The sequence below is a fragment of the Sinocyclocheilus grahami genome, unplaced genomic scaffold (assembly GCF_001515645.1).
Source record: "Sinocyclocheilus grahami isolate Dianchi unplaced genomic scaffold, SAMN03320097.WGS_v1.1 scaffold1227.1, whole genome shotgun sequence".
NCBI classification, from domain to species: Eukaryota; Metazoa; Chordata; class Actinopteri; order Cypriniformes; family Cyprinidae; genus Sinocyclocheilus; species Sinocyclocheilus grahami.
In genome coordinates, this window is record NW_015506406.1 from 75,222 (window position 1) to 90,365 (window position 15,144).

General features: G+C 39.4%; 1 protein-coding gene across 2 annotated transcripts; it reads right to left on the bottom strand.

The window, feature by feature from the left end:
* Positions 1 to 123: 123 nt before the first annotated feature.
* ldlra (low density lipoprotein receptor a) lies at positions 124 to 7,555 on the bottom strand. 2 transcript variants are annotated; one of them, XM_016254175.1, is made up of 18 exons: positions 7,335 to 7,555; positions 6,306 to 6,428; positions 5,537 to 5,659; positions 5,076 to 5,453; positions 4,342 to 4,464; positions 4,113 to 4,235; positions 3,903 to 4,022; positions 3,527 to 3,652; positions 3,275 to 3,446; positions 2,946 to 3,173; positions 2,738 to 2,856; positions 2,507 to 2,646; positions 2,275 to 2,416; positions 2,001 to 2,144; positions 1,683 to 1,898; positions 1,431 to 1,511; positions 877 to 1,040; positions 124 to 340 (listed from the first exon to the last, which is right to left on the bottom strand). In XM_016254175.1, exons 1-18 carry the CDS (start codon positions 7,390 to 7,392, stop codon positions 314 to 316), a joined length of 2,607 nt encoding a protein of 868 aa, XP_016109661.1. In that variant the 5' UTR covers positions 7,393 to 7,555; the 3' UTR covers positions 124 to 313. The 2 variants fall into 2 exon arrangements, with proteins under 2 accessions (XP_016109661.1, XP_016109660.1); XM_016254174.1 differs by lacking the exon at positions 7,335 to 7,555 and adding an exon at positions 6,858 to 7,079.
* Positions 7,556 to 15,144: the final 7,589 nt, after the last annotated feature.

Sequence of the window (15,144 nt, forward strand, 5' to 3'; positions counted from 1 at the left end):
CTCATGTGAATAAAACCTTGATTTTTAAGTGCTGTTAAAATATCTATATTCATAATTTTTTGTATAATTTATATAAAGTGAAGTGCTAAGCAGCCTTGATAAGCTGAGGTTGTTGTTGTCTGAGGATTTTTTTATTCTTTGTCTCGCGTCAACCGTCAGCTCTGGATTGTTTTTTGCATCAAATGCCTTGTGTAAAAAGGAGGTTTGTATCTCCACTGTTTCCCAGATGTTGTTTTACTCTAGAACTGACCTCCAAGCACGGAAGACTTCAAATATGGAAACGTTGTCTGTTTTGGCATGGACCTCAATGTCATCATATTTCATAATTTATACTCTGTCTCTGTGAAAGCAAAATAAGACCATCATTATTAGAAAGAAAGAAAGTGACATGACATGTGGCCAAGTATGGTGACCCATACTCGGAATTAGTGTTCTGCATTTATCCCATCCAAAGTGCACACACACAAAGCAGTGAACACACACACACACACACACACACACACACACACCCGGAGCAGTGGGCAGCCATTTTTTGCTGCGGCACCGGGGGAGCAGTTGGAGGTTCAGTGCCTTGCTCAAGGGCACCTCAGTCGTGGTATTGAAGGTGGGAGAGCGCTGTACATTCACTCCCCCCACCTACAATCCCTGCCGGTAACCTTTGGGTTACGAGTCCGACTCTCTAACCATTAGGCCACGACTTCCCCACGACTTTATTAGACACAGTAATTACCTAATATACCAGACAGTAGTCTAAGAAGTCTTAATTAGTAAACCGATAAAGTTAACAATGCTTTAAGACATTAGCTAAGGCTAATATGCTAGCATGAATATGTTGCTGTGTAGCCAGTATGTATTGTTTTATAAAGTATATTGTACCTGTGGGTAAAAATAGCCATCTGAACTGCCGTTTCTGCAAAGATGCACCTGGTCCTCTGTAGTCTTTTGATAAACTGGGTTGTCAAAGTGGATGCTCTTAGTATTTTTCTGATGCCATTTTCTCCAGAACAGCACAGCACCACCCACAACCAAACATAGGATTGCTTTAAGAAGATGAGACATTCAAATTAGAATGGGAGTTTTGAAGCAATTGAATAGAAAAGAGAATAGAAGTGATCATTTTTGAAGATTGATGTTAATAGAGCTTGCCATTAGCATGTTGCTAAGCTACAACAACTAATAAACAGAACCAGTCTATATTTGATCCTTTTCAGTAATTGATTTCACTTAGATGTACGTCATAATACGGAAGAAAAGATCTGTTGCTACTTATGTTACATTGTGACCTTTATGTTACCGATCTCTTGGAACAGCCTTTGTGTGCATCTACATAATGTCTTAAAATGCTCCCTTTGTTAGTAACTCACTAGCTTTCAGAACACAACGCATTGCTTTCACATTGCTTGTTTAAGCATTAGCATTGAAGCACTCACCAAGAGGAAGCAAAATATACAAGGCCAACGGTGTGGAAGATGATGGTTCAGACACAGCTTTAACAATACTGTTGTGGTCATCTAAGGAAAAATCAAGATAACTTGTAAAACAGATTTCACACATTTCAGTAAAACTGTAAGATCATCTTGAAGGTTTCAGGAGTCTGGTCTTGAGATTAGGGTTGGGGCTTGGGTTTGTCTAATTTGCTTAAGAAAAGGAGAAGATGTCTGGGTGGACAAAGCAAGACATACCTGTCTGGGTGGATAAAGGAAGTTTAATTGTGGTTTGGGAAGGCTTGATAGGGGCAGCTTGAGTGGGATGGTTAGGGATCACAGGAGCAGGAGTAGATGAAGGTTGCACATTGGTAGTGGAAGGGCCAGCAGGTTTTGGTGTTGTCTTTGAAGGTACTTGAGGACGACTAGTTGTAACTATTTCGGGCCTGGCAGGAGGTGCTGGTGTGACTACAGCTGTTCAAAATAAAAACACAAACACTGGATGTAGAAATCAGCAGGAATTACATACAAAATCTTATATCCATGTCCTGACAGCAAGCACCAAATCTGACTTGCCTTGAACACATTTTCGCATGTCTCTGGCCAACATCATGTTGTCTGGGCAGGCACAAGTGTACTTGGGTGAGAATCTATTGATTTGAGGGGCAGCCAGGCACAGGAAATCACAGCCACCATTGTTGACCCTGCACCAGTTGATTCCTGGAAAGACATTTAGAATACATTCAGAACTACACTGAAGACTATTTCACATCTTGGATAGAAAATCAATTCGCTGAATGGTGACTGGGAAGGTACCGTTGAATGGAAGATTATATAATGGCCAACATACCACTTGGTTGCTTGAGGTTGTGGTACAAGACAATGTCCTCTGGGGATGAGAGGTGTTCGGCCACTTTTGTGATGTCTTTTCCAGTCACACGATTTGCGCTTAGAATTGCGTTATTGCTCACATCAGTCCAAAACACTTTCTCCTAAAAATGACAATGGAGAATTTTTGAGTGAGCATACAGGTAACCTCCTAAACAAGGTCAACATGTTTGAAAAGAGTATGAAAGAGTTACCTCAAAGACAGTGAGACCCACAGGGTGGGCAAGCTTGCCCTGGTCAATGATCAGAGTACGCCGACCATCTCCCTGCATGCTGATGCTGGAGAGAGTGTGTAGTTTGGAGTCGACCCAGTACAGACGCCGGTTCAAAAGGTCTAGGCATGGGACAAGACAAGAAAGTGGGTCAGACCGAAGTTAACAAATTGTACACTTTGTGGACAGTTATGTAAGTGGACAAGTTCATACCAAGGGTTATTCCGTTGGGCCAGATAATGTTATCTGTAACTAGGGCATGACGGTCCCCTCCATTAAGACCACCTCTCTCGATCTTAGCTGGTGTGCCCCAATCAGACCAGAACATGAAGCTACAACAAATTGGAGAAGATTTAATATAGTAAACCACTTGCTTACATAGTTTATCTCTACATTTTAGAGTTTCTGGGACTTGACATACTTCTTAATAGGATCGACAACAATAGCACGCGGCTTGGCCAGGTTTTCTTTGAAGAGAGTTTTGCGTCTACTTCCGTCCGCTGTTGCTACAGAGATGGTCTTTTTGATACTGTCCGTCCAGTAGATGTTTCCGTGGATCCAGTCGACAGCGATACCTTCAGGTGCATGTAAATCCCTGCCAATCACAACACTGTGTTGGGAGGAGTTATCTGCTGTATCCATTGGTGCTCTGGGAAAGAAAGACAAAATATGACACTAGTCAGTTGGGTAACAAGCAAATGGTCCTCAGAGACCCAAGACTGACCATGAGTCCAAAGATCCATTCTTTACCTGTATATCTTTTTGAGGGATAAATCTGACCAGTAGATCTCCCTGGAAGCAACATTCATATCCAGTGCCACAGTGTTCTTTAGGCTGGGAATGACACGTGTATATTCGCTACGATCCAGAGTCATCTTCCTTACTTCATGGCGATTGGTGAAAAATAGGTAGGCGATGGTTCCTGTAGAACCATGTTTGTGAGTATGAATTTGTCAGTATGCAACTATGGGAAATCAATATTTGGAAGTTTAAAAGTTGTACCAATAGCTTTGCAAGCCTTGCTGGATGGGTCCATCTGGTAGCCATCTTCACACTCACACTTGTAACTTCCTATCTGGTTGACGCATATTTGGCTGCAGGTGTCTGGGTTGGCGCACTCATTAATGTCTGAAGAAATCAAACAAAAATGTGGGCTTGAAGTTAAATAGTCATTCTGTACATAACACCACTGAATCATGACAGGCAGCAACAGCATGGACTTACTGAACTCTAAACTTACTTCCAGCTCAGAAAAAGCAAATAAGTTTAAGGTCCAAATGAAATCACTCTTTGAACTGGATCTGCACCAAGGTCTGTGGAACGTACTATGACCAGATTTCCTTATGATTCAGTATGGGAACCAATTTCAGTTTCTTACCTTCACAGCGTCTCTTATCCACCAATCGGAAGCCAGTGGGACACAGGCACTCGTAACCAATCTTCAGGTCATTACAGATATGAGAGCAACCCCCGTTTTTGTAAACACACTCGTTAGAATCTGTGAATTTGAAAATCACATACTGTACCACAGGTTGGCTTCAGAAGAATTTCTAGGCAATGCACCTCCTTGAATGCCGTTTTTACTTACCACATTCCCGTAATGGCTCGTCGGACCAATCCCTACAGTCCCGTTGCTTGTTGCAAACTTTTTCCATGCTGATGCATTCACCACTGCGGCACTTAAACCTGTGTGGTGGCTCACAATGGGTTGCTGAAAATCAGAAAGGAGAAATATAAGTTAAACACAGCAGAATAACACCTAAAGCATATATTTTGCATATCAGTTTTGTGTAAAAGGTATAATTTGTATGGTTCACCATTAACACAACCCAGTTCATCACTGAAATCTCTGCAGTCATATACGTGGTTGCACTGCCGGCTGCCGTGGATGCAAGATCCGTCACCACATTGGAACTCATCCGGTCGGCATGTGGGCAAGGCTGTTCATATGGAAAAAGAAAAATAGTTCATTATGTCTTGAGGATAAAATGGCAATTGATGCTTTTAAGGTTACATTGTAATAAAGTGAGAAGCAAAAGAGTATCTGCTGTGACCACGACGAGCTTCCAATTTATCGATTGCTTGGTTTCTATTTCTGCTGTGTAGCCCCGCACACGTGAAATCTCAATTGGTCCACAATCCTGCTCCCACTAACTGTACATTAAACATTGCATTTTTTGATTTTGCATTCAGTTTGGACAGACAAAGATTATCACTGGAAAAAATGTACAGTAATGCATTTATAATGGAACCCTTAAGGGGCAAGACATTTCTGATGGCTTAAAAGTAGAAATGTGAATTTAGTTTTTTCTATTAACATGCGTACATGTATCCTTCTATTTTAAATGTGAGCTGTGAAGTTATCTTTATCATCTTTTCAGTCGTGGTACTGCTATTCAAAGAACGAGTCTTCCTGGTATCCTTGTGTGTACCTCGCAAAGATTATCTGTATTGAGTTCGACAGAGCTTAACTTGTATTGAACCTGGAACATTCCCTTAAGAATAGCAGGATAAACTGACAAATGTAACATCAACAAGTCTCATTTCTTACAGCAGTTTTTCTCATCTGAGTGATCCAAGCAATCTTCTCCCCCGTCACATTTCCAGCTACTGTGTATGCATTCCCCACTGCCGCAATGGAATTCCATAGAGGAGCAGGGGTTTTTGGTAGGTTTAGGCGTCCCTGGACCGCATTTCTGAGGCAATTCGTCTGAGCCATCGGCACAGTCGGCATCACCATCACAGACCCACAGTCGAGGCACACACTGTGAGTTGTTGCACCTGAAAGAGCTGGAGCTACACATGGTGGGTGGACAGGAAACTTCATCACTGCCGTCATCGCAGTCTCTCTCATCATCACACACAAACGCGGCACTCACACACTGGCTGTTGCTGCAGCTGAACTCGCCATCCCGACACTGCCGAGGAGCTGTAAGTGGTGATGGAGATTTTAAACATACATGCACACTGGCAGCATCATGAAGATACACATGACTTCAAGATATCACTCACCACAGCCTTCCTCATCTGCACCGTTCTCACAGTCTGCTTTGCCATCACACTTCCAGCTCTTTGGCACACACTGGTTTAGTCGCCCACCACAGCTGAATTCACTGGGTCTGCAGGTCTTGGCCACTGAAAAGAGAGGGCAAAAAATACGATTTTTACATTTTCTGAAAAAAATATGAGTGGTGCCTAGCTAGGTGTGTGTGATATAACCATATCAATTAGGAGGAAATGTTTTTTTGATGCTGGCTAATATTGGATATTTAATTGTGCATGCTCTTTTCTGCTTATTTTTACATTTATATTACCTTTTTACACTTAGGTAACCTAGCGCTCATTTAGTTGTTAACACCACTAAAAATGTAATAACACTCTTAAATGTAAAATGGATAATCTCAAAATGAATAAACTGTATATATATATATATATATATATATATATATATATATATTATATATATATATATATATATACAGTATATTTCAAATTCAAATTTTAATATCAGCGATAGCTTATATAAAACTCACTGCCACCTCCTTTAGGCAGTTTAGGGAATATATTTTTTAACCTGTGACCACAAAAAAAATTAAGCAAAATGTAGTTTAAAAGAGTTATGTATACTTTTCTTTCAGCTTCCAATAAGATTGTAGAATTTTCCTCTATGTATTAACACAGTTAACCACATTTAAATCAATTGCACCTAGCATCATTAATGTTTCACCAACATACTTTTTCTTCGGGACAACTGACTTGTCTTAGATGGAGGAACACTTACAGCAGGCAGCAGGAAGTTCATCAGTGCCGTCACCACAGTCATCAGTTTCATCACATACCCATCTTGATGTGATACACTTTCCATTGCCACACTGATATTGCCGTGGTTCACAAGTGAACACACCTGTCAGATGGAGACATAAGTTATGCTTCACATAATTGACACATTATCCAACACATTAATTATGTTATTTTAGTCATTTGAGGTCACAGAGATAAGCTAAAGTACTAGAGATCGAGAACTGATCGAATTACTTTTGCTTTTCACCTTATAATCTTACTTAGCCTTAACATCTTAGCATTTCACTGTCCACAATCTAGTGCTAACACTGGTAACTATGTTATCTTGGTCCACCTTTTAAAATTACAATATCACTCACAAATCGCATATAAAATAAGCTTAATATGTTATCTGAATGTCACTTAACACCTGAAGGATGCTGAAAACAATCTCTGTATGGGTTAAAAGAGATTTATACACTAATTAAATGATGGTTAAAAATAATGAATGATCATTAAAGATTCCTAAAGAGACGGCAACTGGTTTACTCACCTGTTTGAACAGAACAGAAGAAAGTAGCTGCCAGTAAAAATATTAATGAGCTCTCCATAGTCTCTCAATAAGCTGCTCTGTTTGTTGTGTAGGTCAGGTTTTTATTGTGGATGTTTGTATCAAATAAATAGTTCTGATAAAGCAGATGGACTCGTGTTCATTTGACGCTGAGGGGAAATGTATACTTTAGAAGCGGTGAACCCAGATATTTGTGTTGTGGTGGTTGAACTTGAGCCATCCGAATATGAATGGATGTGTAGAGTGGGCGGGGCTTCGTGACATTTAAAATTACAATATCACTCACAAATCGCATATAAAATAAGCTTAATATGTTATCTGAATGTCACTTAACACCTGAAGGATGCTGAAAACAATCTCTGTATGGGTTAAAAGAGATTTATACACTAATTAAATGATGGTTAAAAATAATGAATGATCATTAAAGATTCCTAAAGAGACGGCAACTGGTTTACTCACCTGTTTGAACAGGACAGAAGAAAGTAGCTGCCAGTAAAAATGTTAATGAGCTCTCCATAGTCTCTCAGTGAGCTGCTTAAAGCCCCTCACTTTTCTGTTTGTTGTGTTGGTCAGGTTTTTATTGTGGATGTTTGTATCAAATAAATAGTTCTGATAAAGCAGATGGACTCGTGTTCATTTGACGCAGAGGGGAAATGTATACTTTAGAAGCGGTGAACCCAGATATTTGTGTTGTGGTGGTTGAACTTGAGCCATCCGAATATGAATGGATGTGTAGAGTGGGCGGGGCTTCGTGACGTAATCGGAATTCGGTGGTGTGATTTAAGAGTTGCACAATCGAGGGCGTGGTCAAACGCAGTCCACGCCCATCCCAAACAATTCTGCTCCACAAGTTTCTATCATTCATGTGGGCAAACAATAATAATGGGATGACTGATATGATAAACTGTATAAGCCATTGCAAACATGTACATCTGCTCTACCCTGTCAAACTAGCCTACCTCTCAAGGCTGGCAGAAGTCATAAAACTAAATATCATAAATCACATCCGTATTTTTGTGATCTTGACACATCTGGAATACTAGACTAAGATAACAGTCATATGCGTGGAGTAAAGGAAAGTTGCAGTCATAAACACATTATAGACTATTTGCTTGTCAGTAGATTATTCCTCAGCTATCTGTGTTAGAGAGTGAGTGCATGGTTATTATACTGATGCATAGCTTAAAACATAACTTAAAACAACAAACAACATTTAGACACCTTTTATTTGGATTTTATAAAAAAAAAATAAAAAAAAAACATGGGTGCATTGGTTAAGTAATATTGAATTTTTTTAAGTGAACAATTTTTTAATTGTTGAAATAACTGTTTCTTCTTAGTTTTTTCTTATCAGTTTTGTATATTAGGGCTGTGTGTTACACCTAATGTTGTTAAATGAATGTTTATTGCATTATTTGAGTTTCATGTGTGTTACCATGATGGTGTTTAGTGTTTGTGTAAATGACACGGTGCACCTTCGATATGTTATTATTTAAAAGCTGCTTGTGATGGGCTTTGGTTCATCATGTGACTTTTTCATCACCACCACCTGCATTTGGTGATTATCAGTGTTATTACAAAGGTACAAAAATAGATTTCAGTACTTCAATAAGTTGGTATATTAACATTATATCAGTTAATGAAATTACGGTATTTAACTGTAAATTTAAGTTAAAACCGTAAACCTAAAACGTTGCTACTGTATTTATTACGGTAAAATTCCGGCAACCACAGCTGCTGTTTTTTTACTGTAAATTTTACAGATTTTTTTTTACAGTGTACAAATGAAACCACTTTAGCCATAAAAATGTAGTCGTAGAGTCACAATGAGTATATGAGTAGTCAAAAAATGTAAAAATAAATAAATAAATCAAATTTTATTATGCACAAATATCATTACATTTAGTGTTCAAATGTTTATGGTTGGCACCATAAACATTTGTGAAATATTGATATATTGTGAAATATTATTGCAATTTAAAATAATCACTTTCTATTTTGTTGTATTTTAAAATGCAATTTATTTCTGTGATGCAAAGCATCATTACTCCAGTCTTCAGTGTCACATGATCCTTCAGAAATCATGCTAATATAATGATTTGCTGCTCAAGAAACATTTTAGTTACTAGTGTTGTTATTAGTGTTGAAAACAGTTGTGCTGCTTCCTATTTTTGAGGAAACCATGATAAAAAATTTTTTTGCAGGATACTTTGACGAATAGAAATTTTAAAAGAACAGTATTTATTTGAAATAGAAATCTTTTGTAACATTATAAATGGAGCTATTTAGTTAGCATGTGCAAACATCAACTTAGAACTCGATCAGTCGCATATACACTACAAATAAAATGTATTGACCTCCTTTGGTTTTAGCACATACTATTGTGTTACAGCACAAAATCATGTATTTGACTAAGAGCCGTTCACATTTTTGAACACAAAGCAGTCTATAATGTCAAAGAATCAAATACATATATTACGAAATCAATTACAGTTAAACAAAAGTGTATAACTGAAAACATAATGCGCCTTTTGTTATCTGTTTCACCAAAACGCCCATGAGCAAATCCAGCTATAGTGTGAGAAATAGTTTTCCTGAATGACGACAGATAAATGATTGATAGATAGAGATAGATATACAGAACATAAAATAGAATGAACAATAGAAAGAACAACAGAATGAACAGTAGATATATAGATTTTTTTTTTTTTTTACAGTAACTCCTTTAGGGTTTCCATTGGCCTCTCGACTGTTTCCATTATGGATCTTCCTGTCTGGCTGCTTATTTTTGGAGCTCAGCCAGTTTTGGGTAGAGTTACGCTGTTTTAGTTTTTTTTCATATTTTCTCATTCTGTGAATGTTGGTCGTCGCTTCGCTCCAAGGCATATTTCACCCCCTTGAATATTTCCATTTGCTCTTGTCTTGACTGGAATTTTACAGATTCGTATTCATAATACAGATTTGAAAGGAACGTTTCTAGGTCTTCATAGTGAACAGTAGCATTTCACTGGAAATGTTCACAATGCATCTGGCATCAAAATAAAAGAGGAACAGGCTAATCATGTAATTATATGACTTAATGAGAGAAATTAAGCATAAAGCATTATGTCAAAGAATAACGATTAAGAGGTGTTGATAGTGTTTATAGGCACAGGAGATTCTATTTAGGGCTTGCAGTATATGCAAAATTACTTCTTTAAAAAATGAGGAGAAAAATTAATACAATATTAACCGGAAAAAAAGTTAATTTCTAAGGTATCACAAATGAAACATCTGTGGTAAACCATACAACCCATTCAATCAGGGAAGGGTTTTCCTGGCAGCCAATTTCACCTTTTTAAAAAATGTTACTGACTCTCCTCTATCTAACCCTGTTTCACAAGACACTGAAACACTGGCACTATAAACATGCAGGTTCCCAGTAGTTCAGTTTATGTTTCGCTTTGACTAACACTAACACCACCACCTTGTGTTCAAAAAGAAGCATTGCACAACAAATACAAAGAACACACTGCGTTCTATTTATCCCTTTCCAGTAAGCAACCATCATCTTAAAAGTGCTTTAGCAACTGGCCAATTACTACTCAAAACCAGCCCAAAACTAGCCCAATTTCAGGTGTCCTTTAACTGTCAATAAGAAAGTAAAAAAAAAAAGTTTAATTAAGTTTATTTTGTTTTAGTGACACACAGAGGTCAAAAAACAATCAAATAGCCCATTTGGCCAGTCTTTTTTGGCAAACCAAACTCCTTTTCCTGAAAAAAGAAAAATTAATAAAAAGCAGACACATTTTGGTGAAAATACTGTAATGGCAGAGATTTGTATTCAGATTAGCATTACTCTATGTAGAATTGCCTTACAGTAACACTATAAAACTGAAAGAAATTAACAAACACCCTCAACATATATTAACTGATGAATTCATTCTTGGACAATGGCCAGTGAGATCTACACTCCATATCTGAGAATGCGTAGCTCCAGCTTCAGTTTAGTTTTCTCTTATTTAAGTTGTTGTATTTCTAATTCTAATTTTAGTTTTATAATTTCCTATGTCAATATTTCATACTTGTTTGTCCAGTATATGCTTCATAGTAATGTTGCTTGGAGGGTCTTTCGATGAACCACTTGCCACAGGTGCCCAAATCATCTTCATTTAAAAAAATAAATAAAAAAAAGGCAAAAGCAACATTATGGAGTTACAGAAACACATTGTTTGTTGCAGAAATTTCTCAGCCAGAATGCTGTTGCTACTACATGTTAGTTAACTAACTTAGTGAGTTAGAACTTGTGGTTGATAAAATTGTAAACATGAGCTTTACCTTTACTTTGTGCTGTTTGGTTCTGGCTTGTGATTGCCGCATCTTAACCTTGAGTGACTTATGTTATCAAGAGAGAGGAGAATGTTACCTGACAACTTTCTCTTATATTATGGTCCTATCTATCTATACACTCACATTACATTTGTGACTGATAAAATTGTCAAGAAATACTGGCAATTGTGAGATATGAAAATCCAATTCTGAGAAATAAGTCATACAGAGTTTATATAGACTATTTACTTTAGGTGCATCATCAGATAAGAAATGTATTTTTCTCCTTTTATAATATTAGTTAAATTATGCATAAATAAATTAACAAACATTTTAATGGCCATTTTGGTTATATTGTCTTAGTGGAGTCAACGGTGTATGATTTTAAAATTAAAATATTTATAATCACATGAGAAGGATCACTCTGGTTCATTCCATCATTTTCATCAGTGCCGTCACTACAGTCAGTTTATTACATATCCCATGAAGGTGTAAAGAAATCTTGGTGTTAAATACCACGCTCGAAGACAGAGTCCTAAACTTTCCATCCAAAAGTGTCAACATTGACTCTTTGACCTCCCAGAGGTGTGACCTCCATAGAAGTTGAAAGGCCTCACATCAGTGACCTGCCTAGCTTTTGACTCAGTCTCTTCTCTCATCACCTTCCCATCTTCCGCTTTGTCTTCTGGTTGCTAAGTCCCAGGGCAGGCCTCCACTACAGCCATGTCTTCACTTTCCATCTGGGAGAAAACTCTCCCGACCACCACCGAGTCTGAATAACATCCTTTGGAGTGCGTCACTCTTCAAACCCAGAAGAACGTGATCACAATTCCAACACCACCAAACCTTCAAACCATCAAGACTTTCATCTGAGACTGCATCTGGACGCTCGTTCAGTGGCTAAGACAATGGAAGTATTGTACATTTAACTACACGAAACAGAGGTTTAGTATAAGCTGTAGACCCCATTGTAAACCGGCGCTGATGGTTTCACTCAGGTGGTTAACTGATTCCTTTTCATAGATTCATTCCCTGTTTCTCTAACACAGGGGTGCCCAACCCTGCTCCTGGCGATCGACTGTCCTGCAAAGTTTAGCTCCAACTCTAATCAAAGACACCTGCCTTTAATTTTTAAGTGATCCTAAATACCCTAATTAGTTGCTTCAGGTGTGTTTGATTAGGGTTGGAGCTTAACTTTGCGGGAGAGTCGATTGCCAGGAGCAGGGTTGGGCACCCCTGCTCTAACAGTTGCATTCGTTCAGTCTCATTTGCCCTTCCCCCATGTATGAGTGATTGTATGTTTGTTTAGACTAGTTATGTGTTAGTGTTTAGTTAATAAAACCTTTGTGCAGAAATTACATGAGTTTCTGATTCTGTCACTGCTTGTAAATCAATGTCCCTTTTACAATCCGATCTTGTGACATGCTCTAATTCAGGGGTAGCGAACTCCGGTCCTGGAGAGCCGCAGCCCTGCAGAGTTCAGCTCCAACCCTAAATAAAACTCACCTGCCTGTAGCTTCCTAGCAACCGTTCAGACCTTGATTAGCTTGTTCAGGTGTGTTTGATTAGGGTTGAAGCGAAACTCTGCAGGGCTGCGGCTCTCCAGGATCGACGTTCGCCACCCCTACTCTAATTCATTAATACGGAAAGAAAGTTATTTTCTGTGGCCACAATAATAACATTTCTTGGAGTTATGAAATTACACTGAATGTTCACAGGACGAACAGGTTGGTTGATTGTAATATTAATTCTGCTACAGTTATTACTGGAAGCTGATAAAAATTACATACGTATTACATAATTTATATACACTTCCCTTTTGAGCTAATTTGTTACACCTCTTATAGGCACAGTGCAACCAGTGCTCACTGAGGGCAGTTCATGTGCCAGGCAGACTGAACCAGGGAGCGGACATGCTGTCCCGGGGTAGTGTCTACAGGAGAATGGAGACTCCCTCCCCAAACTGTTCAGATGATCTAGGAGAACTTCGGGAGAGCAGAGGTCAACCTCTTTGTCTCAGAAGACAAAGCTCACAGCCAGAGCCAGCCCAAGCCTTTATGGGGCCCCAAGCAGAATTTTATTTGGGGGCTCCTCGGTGTCACCAATACGACTGATTGTCAATGCTTGATTATTCACACACTATAAAATCAAACTCACCAGTATCAGTTTTATTTGTTGTAGCTGTGTTGCTTGCATCACACCAATGTTTTACCCTGATGTGATTCTTAATTGTAACAGTAGCAAACCCACAAGTGTCAAGGTCAACAGGAAGGGACCCAAATGTAGAGTGAGTGAAACAAGATTTATTGAAGACAAGTTCACAGCACAGGGGTTGACAATCTTGGGACAGCTCCAACCAGCAGGGAAAGATCAATGCCCTGAGAGGTAGACAGTCTGGGGTACAGTTTCAGTCGTTGGTCAAATCAGGGTGGAAGGATGGGGAGAAACCCAGAGCAGCGAATAGCAGAGCATGCAAGCAGAGAGAAGGGGCTCAAAGCAGGCAGTATCAGAGATTCGGTTCTCAGCACCAGGCTTGGTTGGCGGCCCACCTTGGGGAACCAACAGGCAGGGAGTCTCAGACTGGAAGAGCAGGACTGGAGGGAAAACACAAAACACCAACTCAGCGCAACACAGAGAAACAACATTATGTACAAAAGGGGGGAAAATAAAATAAAAGTAAAACTAAACAAAAACGTAATGTAAATATCTAGGTTTAGACTAAAAAAAAAACTACTAAAGTAAAATCTAAACAGCTCAGGAGTAGGAACAAGATTAATGAACAACTAAAGATGTTACAAGTAAATTTAAGCAAGATACTAAAGAACAAATCTAAAAGATAGAAAAATCAAGCGCAAAAACTACAACAAGGATACACAATAGCAGGGCAAGACTGTACTATAGAGCAGCAAGTCAGTAACTGTCTCTATCGCACAAGACAAACCAGCAACCACAAGAGGCAAAACAGCACAATATAAAGGGAGGAAAGTTCACGAGGGACAGGTGAGCCCAATTACAGAAACGAGGACAAGACAAGGCCTAAACAAGTGGGCGTGACCAAGGGAAACAAGGAGGTGGGACCACAGGAACACATGGCAAGCATAAACAAAGACAAAACAATGTGTGCAAACCCCTGGTGGCCACGGGGCCTTAAGCAGCCGCTTAGTTCGCTTGTGCCTTGGGCTCTGCTCTGCTCACAGCCCAACATTTTTTTCGAAGGAAAGAGATGCAGATGCCCTGGCCCACGATTGGCCCAGCGCTTGCCTGTACGTTTTCCCTCCGATTGCTCTGCTCCCTCAGGTCATTAGACAGATAGCTCCTCCCGTATGTTTTGAGTTTGAGCTCTGTCAAGTTAATTCTTTATCGTCTATTTTTTTATCTTAAAATCAATTTTATACACCATCATTTTCATTTCTATAATGTGTGAATATATACCTTTGAGTGCAGGTGAGGACACGTTTGAGTTGCATTCGGTGCAGCTCGAGCTGGAGGCTGTGGAGAAGCAGATCCGCGACCTGGTGGAGAGGCAGACCCAGCTGAGAGAGCGGAGAGCCACGCTGGAATCATCCCAGGCTGACGCTCACAAGTCCGAGGTAAGTATACAGCCCGCTGCGAACTCTCCCACCACCTCTACTCCGTGTGTTTCTCTGCACCCGGCGCCGGGACACCACGGACCCTGGGTGCACCCGCCATGGAAGAAGCAAGCCAGACCGTCAGACTGGTCGTGGCGGCGGTGTTGCAACAATATATAGTGATATTCTCAATGTTACTCAGAAGACAGGATACAGGTTTAACTCATTCGAAATACTTCTGCTTAATGTTACACTGTCAGATATGCAAAAGAAATCTATCGTATCTCTTGCTCTGGCTACTGTGTATAGACCACCAGGGCCATATACAGATTTCCTCTCAGACCTATTGGTTACTGTTGATAAAGCGCTAATTGTCAGAGATTTTAACATTC